Here is a 20103-nt window from a genome sequence, read left to right as displayed (position 1 = left end):
CAAGTGATCCTCTCACCTCAGCCACCCTAGTAATTGGGACACAGGCACACATCATCACACCTGGCTAATTAAAGAAAATATTTTTTGTCGAGATGGAGTCTTGCTATGTTGCCCAGGCTGATCTCAAGCTCCTGGGCTCAAGTGGTCTTCTCGCCTTGCCCTCTCAAAGTCCTGGGATTATAGGCAAGAGCCACTGTGCCTGGCTGGTTTTATTTTTTCAATGAGAAAATTCTCAGAGTACCAATAAATGGACTTCTGAAATTCACACCAGGACAATGTTATTTGCAACAGCAATGGGCTTCCTTGGAGAAGCAATCACAAGAGTGAGAATCACCTGAGGACAGGGACTAACCCTGGGAGTCCAAGCCAGCCTCATTGGACAGGGGCTTCAGAGAAGGCCAGGATGGAAAAACGAGCAGAGTCACAAAAGCTGTGCTCCGGGCAGAGAGAAGAGCCCTGTGAAAACGCCAAGGTGTGCAGAGCCTGGCATAGTGAAAGTGCCCAACAGCTGGGCAGCAGGTGCATGGAGGGAGGCTCTGTGCGAATTGTTGGCCACCTCCAGTGGGGCCTGGGGAGATTCTGGCCTTTGCTGAGAGAGGAGCAGCAGAGGGGGATGTAGGAGAACTTGTATAGGATCTGGACCAGTCACTCAACTTCCCCAACCATGTTTCCTTACTGGAGGTCAAAGGGAAGAAGGAGGCAACTGACACAGAAATGCTTCACAAGCTGCCAAGTGGGTCCTGTATGCAAGTCACCTCAGGGCCATGGCAGAGGCCTGGGGTCCCGGGAGCTGCCTGGTGATGTCTAGGCTCACTTATGCTTTCTACTCAGCAGACTTCACTCTGGGCCTTAAAAACTAAATGGGGCCAGGCCGGGCACAGTGGCTCATGCCTGTAATCCCAGCACTTTGGGAAGCCGAGGCAGGAGGATCACTTGAGCCCAGGAGTTCAAGACCACCCTGGGCAACATAGTGAAACCTCATCTCTACAAAAAGTAGACAAAAGTAGCCAGGCATGGTAGTGTGTGCCTGTAGTTCCAGCTATTTGAGAGGCTGAGGTGGGAGGATCAGTTAAGTCTGGGAGGCTGAAGCTGTAGTTAGCTGAGATCACACACCACTATACTCCAGCCTAGGTAAATGAGTAAGACCCTGTCTCAAAAAAAAAAAAAAAAAAAAAAAAAATGGGGCTAGCCTGGGTGGTCACCATGAATGTTTATCATTTGCTATGGTCCCCAGAGTCACATTCCAAGGACCTGTTTCTCAACAGCCAGAGCCCACTCTCCCAGCCACTGAGCCCTATCTTGAGGGACCAGGAGTCAGTGACAATCCCACCTGAGCTTGTGGGTGATGCCATTTCTCCTTCTCTACAATGGGGCCACAGACTGCCCCTCACCCATCCCAGCTCCAGCACCACCAGGGAACCAAGTGAGTCCCAGCTGCAGGTCTCTGCAGCCCACGTTCTACAGCAAGCACCCAGTCCCCCCAAGGGACAATGTCCAGGCCACATGTAAAGGTGGAACTCTGATCCACAGTCTGCAGTAACCTGCCCAGGAAGCCAGACCACAGCCTCTGCAGCAATCAGCCCCAAATGGCCAAGATTTGATCAATAACTGCCAGCTTTCCTAAATTTTTCCCCATTTCCAGTTTAGTAGGACCCTCCAGAGAAAGCCAAACATGCCCCACTTCCTGGTCACAGAGGACAAAGGATGCCCCACTCTCATTGGCTGCTTCTGGATTCCCCATGCCGATAACCTCCAATCAGCGTGTATCTGAGCCTTCCTTTTCATCTGTTTCAAAGTGACCCACTCCCCTGCCTCTCTTTGCATCTTTGCCAAATGCAGGTGATGGTGGCTGATACCTCCGTGGTCGCAGTAAGCTCTAAGTAAACCACCATTGCTGGTTCTCACATGGGCGCTCCTATGCCCCGATCCACTCCAAATGGTGACATGACCAGCAGGCAGCTAGCTGTCCTTGCAGTGGGGAATGCCCATCACCCATGTCATCAAAAAACGAGAGTGAACAGGGGAGGGCTGAGAAGTCAGTCCCCTGGCACAAGTGTTGGACACAGACTGGGGACAAAGGGAAAAGTCCTGGGCCAGCAGTCAGGAGACCCCCAGCTCTTGCTCTCATGCCCTCCTGTGTGATCCTGGGAAGGTTCCTCAGTCGTAACAACAGAGTCTGGATCTGATCTGCAGTCCTCAGAGCGTAAAGGCTGTGTCATCCTAAGAGTGTTGCTATTTGCCAGAACTTGCCACAACGGGTCCTGGGGGAGCCTGAGTTGGGAGAATGGCAAGTATGACCACCCAGATTTCTATCTCTCAAGGAACCAAGCAACCACTGAATCCCACTAAGGATTCAGATAAGCAGGCTCCTTCCTCCAGGGCCAGGGGCTGCCCCATCTCCAGAATCGCCTGCTCTAGGAAGCTGTAACAGGTGACAGGTATACTGGCGCTCCTGGAGGGAGGCAAAGTCATAGTGTGCACATCACAGGGTCCTGATATTTGCATAACAACTATAGGAAGTGGAAAAGCTGCCTTTTATATTCATATTTCAACTGTTGTTTAAATACACAAAGACCTCTTTAGAGCAAAGTAAATCTGAAATAGTGATAACATTTTACAAAGGAACTTTCCTGTAGTGCTTTATCTCATTTTATCCTTTCAGCCACTGGGCCTCTACTTTACCCCCACTCTACAAAGAAAGAAACAGGCTTGGAGAAGTACAGCAACGCACTCAGTGTCCACCAGCTAGTAAGTGGCAGAAAGGGGATTTGAACCTGCGACTGCCCATCTTTAACCCTGCTCTGGGGGTAGCCACACATCCTGGGGGTTCTAGCTGCCCCACTCACTGTCAAACCATACTCTAAGGGGCCCTCGCCTTCTGCAAAGCTGCCCAGGGCTACCCCAGGAAGTGGGGCTGAGGCTGGAGGGACAAAGATCCAGTCCCCACTTGTCCCAACCAGGGGAAATCCTACTTCAGCCTGTTTTATGTACTGGGATTCTGGATGATATGTCTCTTGAGCCAAAGGTTTTGCTACTGAATTTAAAAAGGAGAAACCACTACTACTTCTGTTATTCCTAACAGCCCATTCATTCAGGCAGGACTTTGTGCAGTAATCTGTTTTTTTGTTTGTTTGGTTTTTGTTTTGTTTTGTTTTTGAGACAGAGTCTCAGTCGCCCAGGCTGGAGTGCAGTGGCATAATCTCAGCTCACTGCAACCTCCTCCTCCCAGGTTCAAGCGATTCTCCTGCCTCAGCCTCCTGAGTGGCTGGGATTACAGGTGTGCCCCATCACGCCCAGCTAATTTTTGTGTTTTTAGTAGAGACAGGGTTTCACCATGTTGGCCAGGCTGGTCTTGAACTCCTGATCTCAAGTAATCTGCCCACCTCAGCTGCCCAAAGTGCTGGGATTACAGGCGTGAGCCACTGCATCCGGCCACAGCAGTAATCTGGATGGGGAAATGCAGTTGGCATGCACACTGTGCTGTTGTGATCACTGTGACAGCCTGCGTGGTGTGCCACCTGCGTGATGCTGCAGGGCGGCTGTGGCACCTGCCTCCTCCTTTCCTTATGGCTTTGGGTCCCCAGCCAGGCCAGGGCTAAGTGCTGCACAGGTGCAGGTGAGGTCGGGCCCAGCCATCCTGGCTCATGGCCCCCACATGAACTCCAGGATGGCACAGCAGAGAACTCCTCCAGCAGGTGGGCCAGCAGATGAGGGAAAGCCCAGCCTGAGCAGGAGGAGCTGGGGAGCAGACAGTACCGGAAGTGCCTTCTGGACACGCCCTGTCCTCAGCCCGCTGTGGGCAGCAGACTGTGGTGATGGCCGACCTGCCGCTTTCCACACCTGTTTCCTTTCTGGCATTTCCAACACTTTAATGGAGTTTGGTTTCTGGGAATTCTCAAACAGGAGCTTGCAGAAGAACCAACTCAAGAGCTTGTTAAAACACAGATTCTGGGGGCCCTACCCAGATCTGACGGAGGCCTGGAATCTCTATCTCTGCCAAGCTTTCAGTGGCCCAGAATCCCTAGGTGGTCTCTGCTGCACTGGTGGCATCAGGGAAGCCCTGGGTGCCCAGGCTCAGGCTGGAATGAATAAAGAGGTGCCCATGCGCAGTGGTCAGGATATTCAGCAAGAGGCACCCTTGGGGAAGCAGCTCCAGGGCACCTCAGGAGGTGGGGCTGAGGCCCTGCTGTCCCCACAGAGCTCCCCTCCACGGCTCACCTTAGGGGACTGCCTTGCTGCTAAATCTTGGGTTAGCAAATCTGGGAGCACCTGGCAATGTGCCAGAAGCATTCAAAACCACATAATCATTCCAGAGAAGTGATTTCATCCAAATATAGAGAGTAACATATTATTTTTATACTAAAATACATGTGGTTGTTTTATGAAAGACGAAGCAAAATCCATATTAAAAAATAACCATAAAACATGGCATTCCAGAGAAACATCCAGCTTCACCACGGAGGCCACAGCACAGGGACCCAGGTGTGGGCTCCCCCTTCCAGGGAGTCTGGGAAGCCCAGCCTCACAGGCAGGTGCATTTGTTCATACAGGAGCCAGCCTGTCCCACAGGACACTGTGAGTCCTCAGGGACCCAGGGCCTGGAGGGGGTCCCTGTGTGCAAAAGAAGAGGTGGGAGGAGTGGGCCCTGAGGGCGGGGGTGGGCAGGGCTAGAAAAGCAGAGGGGCCCTCCCAACAGAGGGGCTTCAGCCCTTAGACAGCCCTTTACTGGAATGGTACCCCAAAGCCCCCAGAAGCAGCTTCAGGGACCTTACTCTGGGGCACATATATAGGGGAAGACTCCATAGAATAAAAGCTTTGTATATGTAGAAGTTCCTCAAGTTATTGCTCGTAATAGGAAAAACCTACAGAAACCCCCACCACGTCCACAAGCAGGGGTCTGGTAATGCCACTTACAGCCCATCGAGCTGAGAAACCAGCAGAGGAAGGAGGGAGAGTGCAGCTATTGATCTGGAAGGACCTAGAACATGTAAACTGGAAAAAAGCAAATTCCAGAACGGCACATAAGACAATCTCATTTTGGCAGTAAGATGTGAATATTCAAAGGTGCATTCAAAAATTCACAGGGAAAGGACTTTTATCTGTGTTTGCAATTTTTCTATACTAATTGTGTATTATTTGAGTCACAATGAAAATGGTTTCCCGCAGAGGATTTCCAGCATAAGGCAGAACTATTAGGGTAGAATGTCAATTTTCTCAGCACCGTGGCATCTCTAAAATAGAAACTTAAATACAAAACAGGGGCGACATGGAGCAGCAATCGGGACAGACCACAGGGTGAAAAAGCAGAGTACGAAAAGGCACGTGCACTGTGCCTGCGGTTGCATGGATGATGCTGGGATAGGGTCAGACGAGAGCCCCAGCAGATGGGGAGAGCTGTGGTGTTGGGACGGGCCGAGGTGAGGGCTTTTTCTATCTTTAATTGCTCTCTAATGGTGTAATAACGCTCTTTTGCCCCTAATCAAAACCAGGTTTAAAAGACAAAGAAAAGCCAGGCCGGCCTGGGCTCCCGCTTTGTGCTGGCGACTCCCACCCTCCCAGCAGCCCTGCCGTGGAGCAGCCCTTTAGCAGAGCAGCAGCGCCTCGCCGCGGCCACGGCGGGGAAGGACCGAGGCTGGTTGCATGGAAATGGTGGCTGCTCCAGAGAGCCCAGAGCTAAGCCCAGACATGGGGCAGGGCAAGCTGGGAAACGGGGGCTGCTGCATCTGCACAGGAACCAAGGGCACGGGAGGGAGAGGGGTGCACAAACAGCCTCCCGAGAAGAACAGAAAGTCCCCCACCAAAGGGCAGGTGGGTGGCACCAAGAGAGATCAACCAGTCCACCTGGGTGTCTGTGAAAGGCCGAGGTGGAAACCCAACTTCAAGGCACGGCTCTGCCATACACACAGCTCTGGAACACACACGGCTCTGCCACACACACAGCTCTGGCCAAGATCCTGCTCAACTCTTTCCTCGATTTTACCATCTGTGAAAGGGGGATAATCCTGGGGCCCTGCCCGCCTCCCAGGCTGATAAAGACTGGACTGGAGATGGCGTGGGGTCCTGGCTCTGCCATCTGCAGGCTGCAGGAATGTGGACGAACCACCTGGCCCTGAACTTGAGTTTCCCACCACACAGAAGAGGCTGATGCCACTGCAGGCCTCCAGGGCTCTCCGTTTCTTGACCTGTGCCCACAGTGGATCCTGAAAGCAGTTTGGTGAATCATGACCTTTCCAAACGTGGAAATAGAATAGAAAATATCCCAGTACAATACACTTAGTAAGGTTTTGTATGAGTTCTGGGAACTTTTGCTTCATTTCTATGGGATGTTTATACATGTGTGTCCTGGGTCATGGCATACCATATAGTTTTTACTATGGGTCGTAGCAAGTAGTTTCAGAAATGCTGTCTTACAGATATAATGAGATCATGCAAGCAAATGCTAACTTAGTTCCCAGCATTTCATAAACTCTCAAAAAATTTACTTATTATTCCTGCCAGAGGTGATAACGTTGATCCATCAGCACCTTGTCACACGGGTCCTTAAAAAGAAAGCCCAGCAGGAGAGGGTCTTAAGCCAGCGGGATTACTCTTAGGTGCTAAGCTTTCCCAGGATTCAGGGGCGAGGGCCCCAGAGTACAGAGCTGGGGAGGGGGCTGGGGCCCCCCTACCAAGAGGTCCCAGGACAGCTGACACAGCTCCCCTGACAATCTGCTAATGAAGTAAGTAGGAAGTTCAAGGCAGCACTTGCCAGCCCCAAAGAACATTTTCCTACCCAAAAAAGGAGCCGCTCTGCTAAGTGTGTTCTTCAGCCAAAGGCTGGCACAGACCACCAAAGTCCATCTCGGTTTGGCACTACGTGTGGTTACTCAGAACAACAGAGAATGTAAGTTCAAACAAAGCCTTACCCTCACTAAAATAAAGCCCAAGAAAGGCCTGCAGGGTTGGGCCAGGCTGATAAGGAGTGACTATTACAGGCTTGTCCCCACATCACCCGCTACTCTGGCTGCCTCTCCCTAAGGGCCGCTGACCCCACTCAAGGACAAGGCCAGCCACGGAGGGCCAGGAAGAGCGACTGCAGGGCACTTGCTGTGCCCAGGTGCCGCAGGACCCCAGATCTCAGGCCTGTTTCTGCTGCAGCTCCCTGAGCGCCGCATACCCTTTCCCAGTGCAAATCCTCACCCCTGGACGCTGGTCTCGTGGCCACCCTACAGCCCACCCTCCCATAACCTTCCCCATGAAGAAAGCCTTTCCAGAGTGGGCTGTGATTTTAGGAGAGAATTCTGCATGCTGATGAAGTTGAACTTGCTTCTGCCTGATTTCTACTGGGCTCTAATTCCTTTCTGGGGCAGGACCTACAAGAGAGGACTCACTCATCTGGCACCCGAGGACTTCGGTAAATGGCTAAGAGACATTCGTTGTGGGAGAACAGTACCCCTGGCCTGGTCTGATTCCACTGAAAGATGGGGCCATGAGGATAGCTGATTGCTAAATTTACATAACTCAGTTCATCTTCACAGGAGCCCTAAGAGGTTGGTACGACAATGAGTCCATCTTCACTGAGGAAAACCGAAGAAAAGAGATCGTAAATGGCCAGAGATGTATGGCTGGTGAACGGCCCTGTGTGGAGGCAGGGCCAAGGTGAATGCTCCTGCTATGCAGATGATGCAGCCCAGAGAGCCGCAGCCACCTCTGCGAGTCCCATAGTTGGAAGGAGCACTCAGTCCTCCCACACTAGCCGGACGGGTCCGCAGCCTGCACTACTGAGCTGTCACGGGGGCCTCTACCAAGCCTCAGTGCAGAGCCACAAGTGGAGGACATCCTGTGACCCGGGAAGGGAGGCGATACCTAAGCCCAGCCCCAGAGACATGGACACCACCAAGGGCACGCAGAGAGCTAGTTCCCCCAAGCACGCCAGGCCAAGGCCTTGTGGCCCAGATCCCTGCGAGGGGGTGACCTGGGATGCTCAGGGCTTTTCTCAGATTCCAGGGAAGGGGGACGTCATCTCCAGAAAGCCTGGAATACACCAAAGGGGCCCTCTCAACAATGGGAGACCAACCGCATAATGCCCAGAGGGTCCAGCGCCTCCTCCTCCTCCAAGGATTCCTCAGCATCCTCGCCCTTCAGGCTCTGGATGGGCGGACTCTCTTCTGCCACTTGGTCTTGCTGCTCAAAAAAGTCGAAAGCCTCTTCATCATTGCCTGTCTGACTGTCTGTGCCATCCAGGACAGAGGAATCTCTGCTAGTGAGCCCCGCAGCCCCTGGGGATCTGGTACCTGTGGAGGAAGACAGAAAAGAAGGGACTTGGTAACCACGCCAGAGTCAGGGGAGACATCTTGCCACACTGCACCCTCCCATGCCAGGATCGGAGGCCGAGGGCTTCCTGCAGCCTCCTGGGACCAAACTCGTCCCTCCTGGGACCCGAGCAGGATGGCGAATCTGGGTGGATGGACGGTGACCTCCGTTTTGGGAGCAGCCAAGTGCCTGCTGCAGCCCCCCAAGGGCTGACGGGCACCAAGGAAGCCTGGAGTGGAGTGGTCACAAGTGGGAGCTTCAGAGCAAGACAGGAGCAGCGGTTCCTGAACCCAAGGCCCAGAGCCTGTGTGCGCCGCAAGGATGGCCATGCCCTCCTCCCAGGTGAGCGGTGGGATACACCAGCCAGGGCACAGGGTGATTCAAAAAGAACCAGTGCAGCCAGAACCGTTTACAGTCGGAGGCACGGCAAGGAGCTCTGCAGACGGAGACCTGCCCCGAGAGTCTGGGCACCTGGACTGTGGACTTGGATGGGTGCCCAGGGTAAGCATGTGGAAGATTCCAGAACAAACGGTGATCACTCCATTACAAACTGGCTTAGATGAGCGCTTCTCAAAGTGTGGTCTTCAGACAGAGAACGCCCCCTGTGTGACCACAATGAGGTAAGTAGAGAAAGGGAGAGCAAGCATCCAGAAACGTCCATAGCATCCTGCCATCATCACAATACCCGAGTGTGCTTTTGTATTTGTGAAAGTATCCATCTGTGACAGGATGGGAATAAAAGAGCTAGCCCTTGCCACAGATAGTTTGAGAAGCGTGGGCTCAGACTATTTGTTCATCTCTATCCAAGTGCTTACTGGGTAGTTTAAAACAACTGACTTTTAATAAAATCACCTTGTAGGTAAAGAACTTAGAGAGTGTCTGGCATACAGGACGCACTGAGTGATAATGACGATATTATATTATGTGATGCTCTGTTATTTTACTTGGACAAATGTGAAAAGGCCATTCAAAATCTCCCAAACCTTCAATTTCATGTCATAAGCATCTTACATTTAAACATCACAAAAGCCCTATGAGAGAGATCCCTACTGTACGTCCATCTTGGAGATGAGCAAAGTGAGGCATAGAGCAGCTTGTGTTTCTATCCTGCCTCTCCATCAGAGAGGGGCTGGGACATCCTGAGCATCTCTTCCAGCGATGGCTGAGCTGGAACCTCTTGGCACAGTCTACCCAGCCCCAGAGACAGGCAAGGAAGGAAGGGTTGTGACCTTGGACCAAAAAAGGGCAGAAGAGAACCCAGACCCATGTGAGGGGCCCAACATGGCCACAGGACACCTGGGCTGTGCAGCTTGTCCAGTCCTAGGCCTGCGCATTCACCAGTTTTGCTTCTCTTCTCCACCTTTCACTTTAAATAATTTGTTTTATTTACGGTCAACTTTCTTTTGAAAACTTCCCTTCTGTCTTGTGGAACTAGGAGATCCACAGTAGCTGGGAAAGAGTTAAGCAGATGGATGTAAAGAGGGGAGAAGTCAAGGGGTGGGAGTCCGGCACCAGCAGTGGTGAGAACCTGCCCTCCCCTGGGGGCATCTGTGAGATCAGGGCTTGCCCCATAGGGGTTCTGGGTTGACAGGGCTAACCGAGGAGTGGGGTAAAATTGTAGCCACTATTTACTGTGTTGTTGTCTCTGTTCTAAGCACTTTGCATGTGTTAGCTCTGTAAATTCTCATAACAGCCTATCAGCCAGGCTATCCCACCTTACAGATGAGAAAACTGAGGAGAGAAGAGAGGGCCGGGACACCCATGGGAAGGGCTTGACGTCTCCACCACTGGGGGCAGGGGTGCTGGATCAATTCCTCAGCCCGGAGCTGTCCCCACGACCCTCTCTGTGGGGGCACAGGTGAGAGGCACATGTCCCCAGGGGCAGGTCACCAGCCAGGCTGTGAGAACACAGCTTTCCCGGGATACTGCAGGTCCCTAGGGCTGGTTGGAGGAGGCAGAGGGGAGTGTGGGGTGTGTGTCAGGGGGTTGTATGTGGTGCATGGTCGGTCGGGGGGCATCCGGTAAGCTCTAGGAATGGTGCTGGCCAGGAAGGCCATGGATGGGGTCACACTATGGAGAATGCCTGCTGTGTGAGCCCCCACCTGACACCCAGACGTTCAGTCCCTCAAGGGTAGGCCTCCTTCTGCCCACCATCCAGCCAAGGATGTCAGCGAGGCCACCTGCCTCACCAGCCTGGCTGAAGCCTCCAGGCTGCTGAGGCAGCTGCGGACGTGCTCCCACCGGGGCAGGGCAGCAGGGCCTAGTTCTGGGCCGGGGAGACCTGAGGGACATGGGGCAGAGCCTCGGGTACCTAAGAACTCTAGCAGCTCTGGGCTGCCTGCCAACTCGGCATCCTTGGAGACACAGCGCAGGATCTCATTGAACACGGCTCTCCTCTCCCGGATGTCAGACTCCCCAACAAACAGGACCTTCCTGGGGAGTGGGGGGAGGCTGGCTGCTGCATAACGACTGCTCAGTTTCTGGTAAAACTCCTCAATCTCGCTGTACTTTTTGGAGACCTGGAATGAGAGGAGCATGTGGTTTCCTGAGTGAAGAGTGGCAGGCAGTGCTCCTTTCTCACCCCGACCAGGGGTTCCCGAGGCCCAGCAGCCAAAGGAAGTGTGCCAGGTACGCCCGTCTGCTGCCCCTCCGCCTGTCTCCCAGCCTCAGGCTCCAGTCCTTAACACGCCTGGCCGATAGCAGATTCAATAAAAACATCGTAGTGGCCCAGAGGAAAGATGCAATAACGGTGCCATTCTGGGCGCTGTCACAGGTCCAGGTAAAAAGATTTGATACAGGGACCCCTGCCCAGCCTGCAGGTGATCAGGGTCACTGCGTTCATTCCCGGCTTTCTGCATATCAGGAGGGTGATCTCACCAGCTGGCAGGTCATCTTCCTGCAACACCGTGAATCACCTGTTCTCAGCACCAACCTCATTCTCCCGTGAACCAGTGTGGCCTTCGGCGGGCCAGCCCATGCAAGCAGTGGAGACAGATATTTCCAAGCCTGGTTCTCTGCCCTAAGTCAGGCAGGACCTCTCTGCATGCAGGCACCCGAGTGAAGCAGGCCAGGACTCTTGCTGTCATCAGAAGGTGGCCTTGAGCACCATCTGACTCAGAGAGGGCAGCACTCAGCTTCCCTTGGGGCCAGCGGCTGACTCCTGCTGCCTCCTTGGCCTCTCCCCACAGCTCCTGGGCGGCTAAGGCTTCACCCCTTCACTCACAGAGCTCTTGCTGCATGTTTACTCTGTACAGAGACACCCCAGCAGGCTCTCTGTCTCACAGTGGTTTCAGTGCCATCACCGTGTCTGTAGCCACGTGGGTGCTCAGTGAAGTCACCTGCTGTATACACACACCATCGTCCTGGCACCTACCCTCACTCCTCGCTCCTCTGTGCTTTCCCCATAGACTGGGCCTGTCTCCCCCGACTGAAGTGTGGGCCACTCACTCTTATACTCCCAGGCCCGGACTGTACCCACGGTGTGCCACTGGAGTGCTGGTGTGCAGGGGCTGCAGGCATCTGACGCCCTCTGGCTCGGGGGGATCCCTTGGTGCAGGGTGTGTCTGGAGCACACATCCTTGGCTCCACAACACCACCCAGAATGCCCAGCCTGCGAAGGGTCAAGATACCAGGAGGCACTGGGGGGGTCTTCAGAACCTCTAGTGGGGAGTCACCTGGGACAGGTGCTGCTTGCAGTTGTCAGCACAAGAGCCTGGCTCCAGCCTTTCCTGAAAACAGCCCTCAGGGAAAGGCACACGGACCCCTTCGCAGAGCGATCGCTAACACAGGCTCCGACAGCAGCTGTGACTCCAGCCCGGCCCGCAGAGCAGGCCACGGTGGTGGCCGGGCGCCCCCTGCTGGCCCGACTGCTCCACTCAGGCTCAGACCACAGACCCAGCAAAATCCAGGCTCCGGGAAACCTCCCATCTCCAGGGCACTGGCAACGTGAGTACCTGGGAGCAACAGGCCTGGGCTCCCACCCCACCCAGGGCCCATGTCCATCAGGGGTTCAGGCAGGGCTTCTCGGGTGGGCACCTGCGCCAGCAACAAGAGGAGGCCAAGTAAGAGACCCTGAGCAGAGGAAGCTCAAGGTTGAGAACTCACATTTATCTGGTGCTCCCGTGTGCCGGGCACTGCTGAGCACAGGGCAGACAGCCCTGTAACGTTAGTAAGCTTGTGGGTGTCTGCACTACTAGCACATCCAAGAGCCTGCACAACCTCCACTGCGGTGCCCCCTCCTGGGGCTGTTTTACTCCATGGTCAGCAAATCAGTACACGTTTATATTAAAACACATATGCCCTTTTAAGTAGATACAAAATGCTTATTAATTCTTTGAGTTAAATCATGAAACATCAAAGAGACTTCAGGCTTGGGGGTATGTAACTTTAGGCTCCATCCTGAGATCCCATGGGGAGTAAAGGAGTTCTATGCCCTCGCAAGTACTTTCAAATGTCTGACAAGCCCCTGCACGCACACACTCCACAGGGAGTGGGCGTCACTGACTAGGAAAAAGTGGCACTAGTGTGATTCATGGAGGTATTAAAACATCCTCATGTACACCTCGCATGTAAGGCCGGCCCTCTGCACAGAACCAAGTGGGCTGGGCTGAAGCCCAAGCTTCCCAGAATGCTCCCTGCTTCACACCCAGCAACATCAAGGTCAAATATTCTCCTCTTCTGCTCCTGTCTCTGAAAATGTAGGTGCATTGAGCTCCATCCTGGATCAAGTCAGATTACCAGGAGCTGCAAAGTGCCCTGTGAAGCAGATTCACTCTCAAAGCAATGCAGGCCCAGAATCACCCCTGACATCACACGTTGCTTCTCACCAAGAGTCGGCCACAGGAGCAATCAAATGAAAAACAGCATTGCTATTCTAGACTCTTCTCATGACGCTGTTGAATGTCCCTTAAAATTGTGTGGCTGGGCGTGGGGGTTCATGCCTGTAATCCCAGCACTTTGGGAGGCTGAGGCAGGAGGATTGCTTGAGCACAGTTTGAGGAGTTTGAGACCAGCCTGGACAACATAACAAGACACTATGTCTACCAAAAAAAATTAAAAAAACAAAAAGCTGGGCATGGTGGTGTCTGCCTGTCATCCTAGATACTGAGGAGGCTGAGGCAGGAGGATTGCTTGAGCTCAGGAGTTCCAGGCTGCAGTGAGCTATGATCACACACACTGCACTCCAGTCTGGGGAACAGAGTGAGATCCTATCTCTTAAAAAAAAGAAACATTTGTGCCGTAAATTTCTCTTAAAATTTAGTGTCTCTTTCAACAGGTCACCAGAAAGATGCAACTCATTGTTTCCCTTTTTATCTTGGCTACCAGGAGACTCCAAGCTAGCCCCATGTCACTCCCTGCTGCACTGCTGGGTCTAGTTCATTTCACCTTTGTCCTAATAATCCTGTACCTGTGTCTCTTGGTCTCCAGCTGCAGGTCCTTTTCACAAGAGGCCAAATGGTAAATAATAAGCCAATGAGTGTGTGATCTCAACCCTCTTGAAATTCTCTCCTCCCTTAGCTCCTGTGACTCCGTAGATACCCAATTCTCTCCTCTCTGCCTCAACTGCAGACTCCTCCTTCTCCCCAAGAGTCCCTGAACCCCTGGCGTCCTCAGGATTTCCTCCTCAGCCCTTCTCTCTGCCTTCCACATCTGTTCTCTGGGCAACTTGATCCACTCCCAGATTTTTAATATCACCTCCAAGTTGATGACACCCAAACCTGTATCTCTCCAAGTTGATGACACCCAAACCTGTATCTCAGGCTTGAGCCCAGCCCGAGCTCCAGCCTCATGTATCCATCCACAGGGCGGACACTTCACACTTCACACTCCACATGCCCCCTAGATCTGCTCCTCCATCATATTCTTTATTTCAGTTGGTGGAAACAGTCAGCAAATGCGGTGCATGTTACCCCGTAAACATTTTCAACTCTCCCTTTCCCTTCCATACCAAGTGCAACTGGCCTGCTCCAAGCCCTTGCTTTGGGAATGACCATATTGGCCATGTATCTGGGCTCCCTGACGCTTGTTTTGTTCCTTCCAATCCAACTCCATGCTCTCAGCAGATTGGCTGGTTAAAGGCAAAAGGGCCCACGTCACTCCCCTGCTTAAAACTCTCCTTGGCTGCAGGCTAAGTCCAGGCTCCCACAGACTCTCCACAATCTGGATCCTGCCTGTCACTCACCTTCATCTTCCCTACTTCCTCCCAGGACCACACTCAACTGCGCAGAGTTCCCACTCAACGTCCTGTTTCCAGCCTCCATGCGTTTGCTTAGGATGTGTTGTCCGCCTGGGACACCCTTCTCGCCTCTCCTGCTGAGCCCCATCTATTCCTCAAAACACAGGTTAGCCACCGCCTCTTCCAAGAAGTTTCCCCAGGGTGAGTTAGGCGCCCCTTCTCTATACCCCCAGAGCCCCCCAGGTGCTCCTGTCCCCATCTGTATCTGTCTCTTTAGAGGTCTGCCTCTCCACAGACTGAAAGCGTCTGATTCACTGTGTCCCTTCTGTCTAGCATGGTCTGGTACTCCAGGCCCTGAGCAAACAACAGACAGAGAAGCACCTGCTCCAGATGCTACTTGAACCCTGGTGGGCAGGTGTGTCTGCCCGCCCAGACCCCGGGCACCCTCGAAACATCCTGGCTAGAGCCTCTGGCTCACCAAGAACTGGACGACATCCTCGGGCCTGTGCTTGGCCGACTTGAATGCAGCCAGGCGGGTCACCACCAAGATCTGGTACTCCACGTGTCCAGACATCATCTTGCCCCGTACCTCCTGGTGCTGGGGCACAGTCAGGTCGAGGCCAGTGTGGGCATTCTGAAGTCGCCTGCCAGAGGAAAAGAAGGCAGGTGGGGTTCAGGGTCAAGGCAGTAGGCTTCCCGAGCAAAGTGTGGGCAGGACCTCCGGGGGCCTGGCAGGCCTGGGTGCCAGGTGACTCTGCTGGCTGTCCTCAGTCGTCACTGCTCCAGGCCACCCATCCCGCCACACCAGCCCTCATAAGCCTGGCTTCCCAGGCCTCGAGGCCTCGGGCCTGGTCCTGCCTTGGGGTTGCTCAGGACAAAGGTCTGCTCTCTGCAGGAAAACAGGGAAGGATGGGGCTTGTTGAAAGGGATCGACACAAACTCTGCAGAGTGGGTGGGAGCAGCATCCCAGGGCCTCTACTCAGACCAAGGAACATGCCTGGGGCTGCAGGGACAACATGGGATTGAAATCCCAGCTGGAGACAGGTACCTCTCTTTGGCTAATGGGCAGGAGGGCTGCTACAGGCCCGCTGTGGGGGGACACGGGATGAGCACTGGAGGCAGAACCCTTGTGACCCCCCCATGGCCCAGAGAGGCACTGATAGGCCCGTCCCTCATCTGGGCAGTCGATGCTGCCCCTCGAGGTGTAGAGAGGATGCATCGGCAAAACATCACCGCTCTTGGAGACTTGTAAAATGCAATTCTAATATAATGAATTGTATGACGAGCAAAGAAGTGGTGAGATGTTTTCCTTGAAGTGGAAAAAGTTATTAAATACATCCCTCATCCTACGTAGGCGAGACACAGACCTGTGCAGACTAACATCCCTCACACAAACGCCTCTGGCACGACATGTGGGGCACCCTCTGAGCAGCTCTAACCATTGAGGTGAGACCTCCTGTGTGCCAGGCAGGACCCTGAAGACATGGGAGGAGCTTCTGGAGCTTAACCTGTGTCTGGGGCAAGGCCCTTCCCTCTCTGGAATTATACCCCAATCCATCAAATCCCTCTGCCCCAGCACTCCTCCCACACGGACCCCTCACGTCCCACGCTAGGCCACGCTGTCACCAGCACGATGCTGCTGTCACCAACTGGTGAGGCCTACAGTGATGCGCCTCCTATGCCATGTGTGACACCCAATGACTGCGTGCTGTAGACACAAGGAATATCCTCCCGCAGTGTAGGGCACCCCAGGCAACCTGCCTTCAGGTGGTGAAAAGTGCAGCGAGGGCCGAATGGGCACTGGGAGGTGCACATGCACAGCCAGCCCTCTGCCAACAGCACTGAGTTCACGCGGTGTGCACTCCGCGGCCTGGTGTCGCCCACGGTGTCACTGTCACCAGTGTGGAGGAGAAAGGTGAGGCTGGATGCTGAGGGGAGACGCGCTGGGCTCTAGGGATGCACCTGTGTGAAGTCACTTCTGCCTCCTGCAGCCCTGCGAAGGAGCTCTGCTACCCAGACCCACTTAAGACAGGGAAACGGACCCCTAAAGGGAAATTGCCTGCCCAGGTCTCACCCGGCATGAGGTGGAGCTGCGTTCAATCCCAGGCAGCTGCTCCAGAGCCCAGGTGGCCTCTTATGGGGCAGGCATGAGAAAGAAGCCAGGCATCATTTCTTTAGGATCATGATGAAAACGAGGCACGGGGGGTGAAAGTGACAAGAAGGGCGGTGCCTGAGCTGGGGGGAGGTCCTCTCAGGGGTACGAAAGGGATGGAGCAGACCCAAATGGGCACCTCCCACAATCCAGCTCCCTCACAGAACGCCACATCCAATGGTTCTCTGACCACGCCAGAACCCACAATCCATAACCCCACCCCTTTTCCAGGGTCCCATTCCATTGCTGGAATCCCTCTGCCTTAGGCCCAGCTCCCCTGACTTCCTACCCAGAGCTGAGCTAGCCTGGTCAAAGCCCACTTCTCCAGTTCTCTGCTTCCTTCACCCTGTGCCCAAGTGGCTCAACGTGACTGGGGACAGACACGGTGTCAACATGCAGCCTGGTCCCATTGAAATTCACAGCTGCAGACTTGAAGGCACAGCACCGCACCAGGCTTGGCAACCCTACCTTGCCCTAGATGTGGGGTTCTCAAAGTGTGGTCCCTGGATCAGGATCAGCATCACCTGGGAACTTGTAAGAAAGACATGTTCGGGCCTAGTGTGTCCAGCAATCTTGTTTTCTTAGTAAGCCCTCCAGCGAGTCTGATGCACCTGGGCCTACTCCATCACCCTCCCACTTCCCTGAACCCATAGGAAAACTCTTTCTCTACAGGGCCAGATAGTAAATATTTCAGGCTGTGCAGGGTATCTGGTCTCTGCTGCAGCTGCTACAGAGAGTACAAGAACAAATGGGGGTGTGGTGGGCAGGATGTGCCCTAGACCAAGCTTCTCCAACTGTAATGTGCATGCAACCCCCTGGGGATCCTGTTAATACGCAGATTCTGGTTCTGCAGGCCCGGGGTGGGCCCTCACCATCTCTAGTAAATTCCCAAGTGATGTGGACACTGTTGTGTGCTGCTCCAGAGACCATCGGAGAACATCCTAGGCTTCGCTGTCACATCTGCCCATCAGCCTGCAGCTGCTCCCTGATAGCTGCCCTCTCCTGGGACTGTAGACAAACTGGCTGGCTGCTCCTAAGGCCAACCTTCTACCAGGGCAGCGGCTCCGAGGCCCTCCCACCTACTCAAGGACATGGCTGCTGCAGTTCACCCCTCTTTTCCGCACCATCGATTTTCCTTCGTTACTGGCCCATGCTTATTAGCATGCAACCATGCTCTGACCACTCCTGTAACAAAAGCTGTGCTTTCACCCGACATTCCCCTTGCTCTGTTTCCCTCCTGCCCTTTCCAGCAGAACTCCTCAACAGAGGGCCCCATATTCATGGGTTCCTCTCCTCCTGTTTGATCTTGAACCCGTTCCAGCCAGACTTTGGTCCTTATCATGCAACAAACTGCCCACGCCCAGGTCACCTGCGACCTCCATGTTGTTAAATCCAAAGGTGAATCCTCATTTCTCCTCTGGTCTGACTTGTCAGCAGCAGTGAGCACAGTCAGCCACTCCCCTCCTTCAAGCTCTGCCTTCACTGGTGGCTGGAGCACACCCTCCCTCTTGGTTCTTCTCTGCCAACCCTGGCCACTCTTGCTCAAACAGGAGGAGAGGAACTGCTTTGGATGGTTCCCCTTGATAGCATCCAGAGCACCCTCCTTAGACCTTCTTCCTCTCACTGTACCCCTCCCCAGGTGATCTCATCCAGGCTCCAGGCTTTAAATACCATTTCCGAGCCAATGGCTCCCCAACTCCCATCTTTAGCCCACTCTCCCCTCACAGCCAGCCTGCTTCCAGCTGCCTGACATCCCCACTGGGCTGTCAACGAGCTTCTCAAAACTCACCTGTCTACACAAATGCTGCTCCTACCTCTCCTGAAGCCTGCTAAAGGGCAGCCTCATTCTTCCAGCATCTTAGGCTGAGAGACTTGCCGTTAGTCTTGACTTCTCTTCTTGTTCTCACACCCCATATCCAAGCATCAGCAAACCTGAAAGCTCAGTCTTCAAAATATATCCAGAACCCAAACATTTCTCACTCTCACGGCCGCCATCACCCCGGGCCAAGCCACCACCGGCTCTACATGGAATCCTACAAGCCCCGTCCTGAATGCTCAGCTGGGCCACTGCCCATGCTCAGCATAGCAGCCAAAGGATCTCTATAAACCAGAAGTTGGGTCCTATTGCACTTGAAATTAAATCCGATGGCTCCTCCACAGCCTTCGCGGCCTTTCCTGATCATCCCTCACTCCCAAGCTTGCCTCTTCACCGCATCACCTAACACTCTCCCCGGGCTCACTCCACTCCAGCCATACCAGCCTTGGAACCCTGGCTCCTGCTGTCCTGTCCTCCCAGTACACACTTTTCCAAGATTTCTTTTTCATGGCTCTCTCTGTCATGGAGCTTGTCAGGGATCTGCCCAGGGGCCACTCCATCAGAAAGACACCCCTTGACCGCACCATAGAAAATAGCATGCGTGCCTCCTACCACTCTATTGCCCCCAATGTTTTGTTTTCCTTCATAGCATGTAACATCCCTGACATGTAGTAGATTTGCCCACTGTGCCTGTGCGCCCATTAAAGCTCTACAAGAGGGACTTGTTTGTCTCCTAGAACTAGGGCCAGTACTCGGTACAGAGAAGGCTCTCGATAAACACCTTCTGGCTGAATTCAAGCTTGAGTGCATGTGGCAATGACATGAGGGAGGAGATCAGGCTGGAAAGGGGAGCTGGGGTGCGACTGGGAAGGGCTGGCCTTGCTGCTGGGGTAAGGCATTTGGACTCACCCTGCAGGCAAGATCCTTGGGTGTGCTGGTGCCCTCAGCAAGAAATGAGCACAACTCATGTGGCCTTACCACCGCCAGCGCCCCCACGTCTGTTAACAAGTCCAGGCTGTACAGTGCGGCAGGGAGGGAAGCCACCCACCCCTTCCCAAGCACCCAGCACCTAAGTCACACCCCATCGATCTGCACGTGGCTGAGGGGCATATACTACTGACATTGCTCATGCCTGCCAACCTCAAACCTCCAATTCACAGAAAAGGAAACCGAGGCTTGGTGAGAGGAGGTAACGTAAGTGGCAGTAGGGAAACCTCTTCTGCCCATGAAGATACAACTGTAACCACACTTGATCATGCAAGACCAAGCAGGCTCCGACATCAGGGTTTACAAAAGGAATCATACCTTTCTAGACCTGAAGTCACGGGGAATTCCTGATTACAACTGGAAGATCAACAGTTGGCTGGGTAACACGTTTATTTATGTCATAAATTGGCATCTTAGCCTAAGACTTTGTGTAGGGAGAGCAAGGGTGAAGTGTATGAAAATATTTGAAGTAAGTCACTTTACAACGTTTTAAAGGGGGAAAGAAGTAAAAGCACGTGCCTCCCAGCCTTGTCAGGGGTCCTCCAGGCCTTGATCAGGGCCGACCCACTCTGCATCTTCCGCCTGGACCCCTCCAAGGCCTTTGCTGTAACTTGCGCTCTCCTGAGCTGCCTCGCAAGCAGCGACCACCTCTCCCTGGTCTTTCATCAAACTCATTCTCCC

The 20103-nt window shown here is 53.7% G+C and overlaps 1 protein-coding gene across 3 annotated transcripts in view; it reads right to left on the bottom strand.

Annotated features, from left to right (window-relative positions):
* The window catches only part of HS1BP3 (HCLS1 binding protein 3), a 34404-nt gene that overhangs the window by 12624 nt on the left and 1677 nt on the right, over positions 1 to 20103 (bottom strand). For 2 of the 3 annotated variants that reach the window (XM_009237506.4, XM_063713225.1), the window contains exons 2-4: positions 14946 to 15111; positions 10604 to 10811; positions 8057 to 8273 (exon numbers count right to left, since the gene is read on the bottom strand). In XM_009237506.4, coding sequence (XP_009235781.2) covers positions 8057 to 8273; positions 10604 to 10811; positions 14946 to 15111 — 591 coding nt within the window. 3 annotated transcript variants of the gene reach the window in all.

This window comes from Pongo abelii, chromosome 12 (genome assembly GCF_028885655.2).
Source record: "Pongo abelii isolate AG06213 chromosome 12, NHGRI_mPonAbe1-v2.0_pri, whole genome shotgun sequence".
Lineage (NCBI taxonomy): Eukaryota > Metazoa > Chordata > Mammalia > Primates > Hominidae > Pongo > Pongo abelii.
The sequence above is the reverse complement of the archived record's forward strand: the minus strand, read 5'-3'. Positions and strand labels throughout refer to the sequence as shown.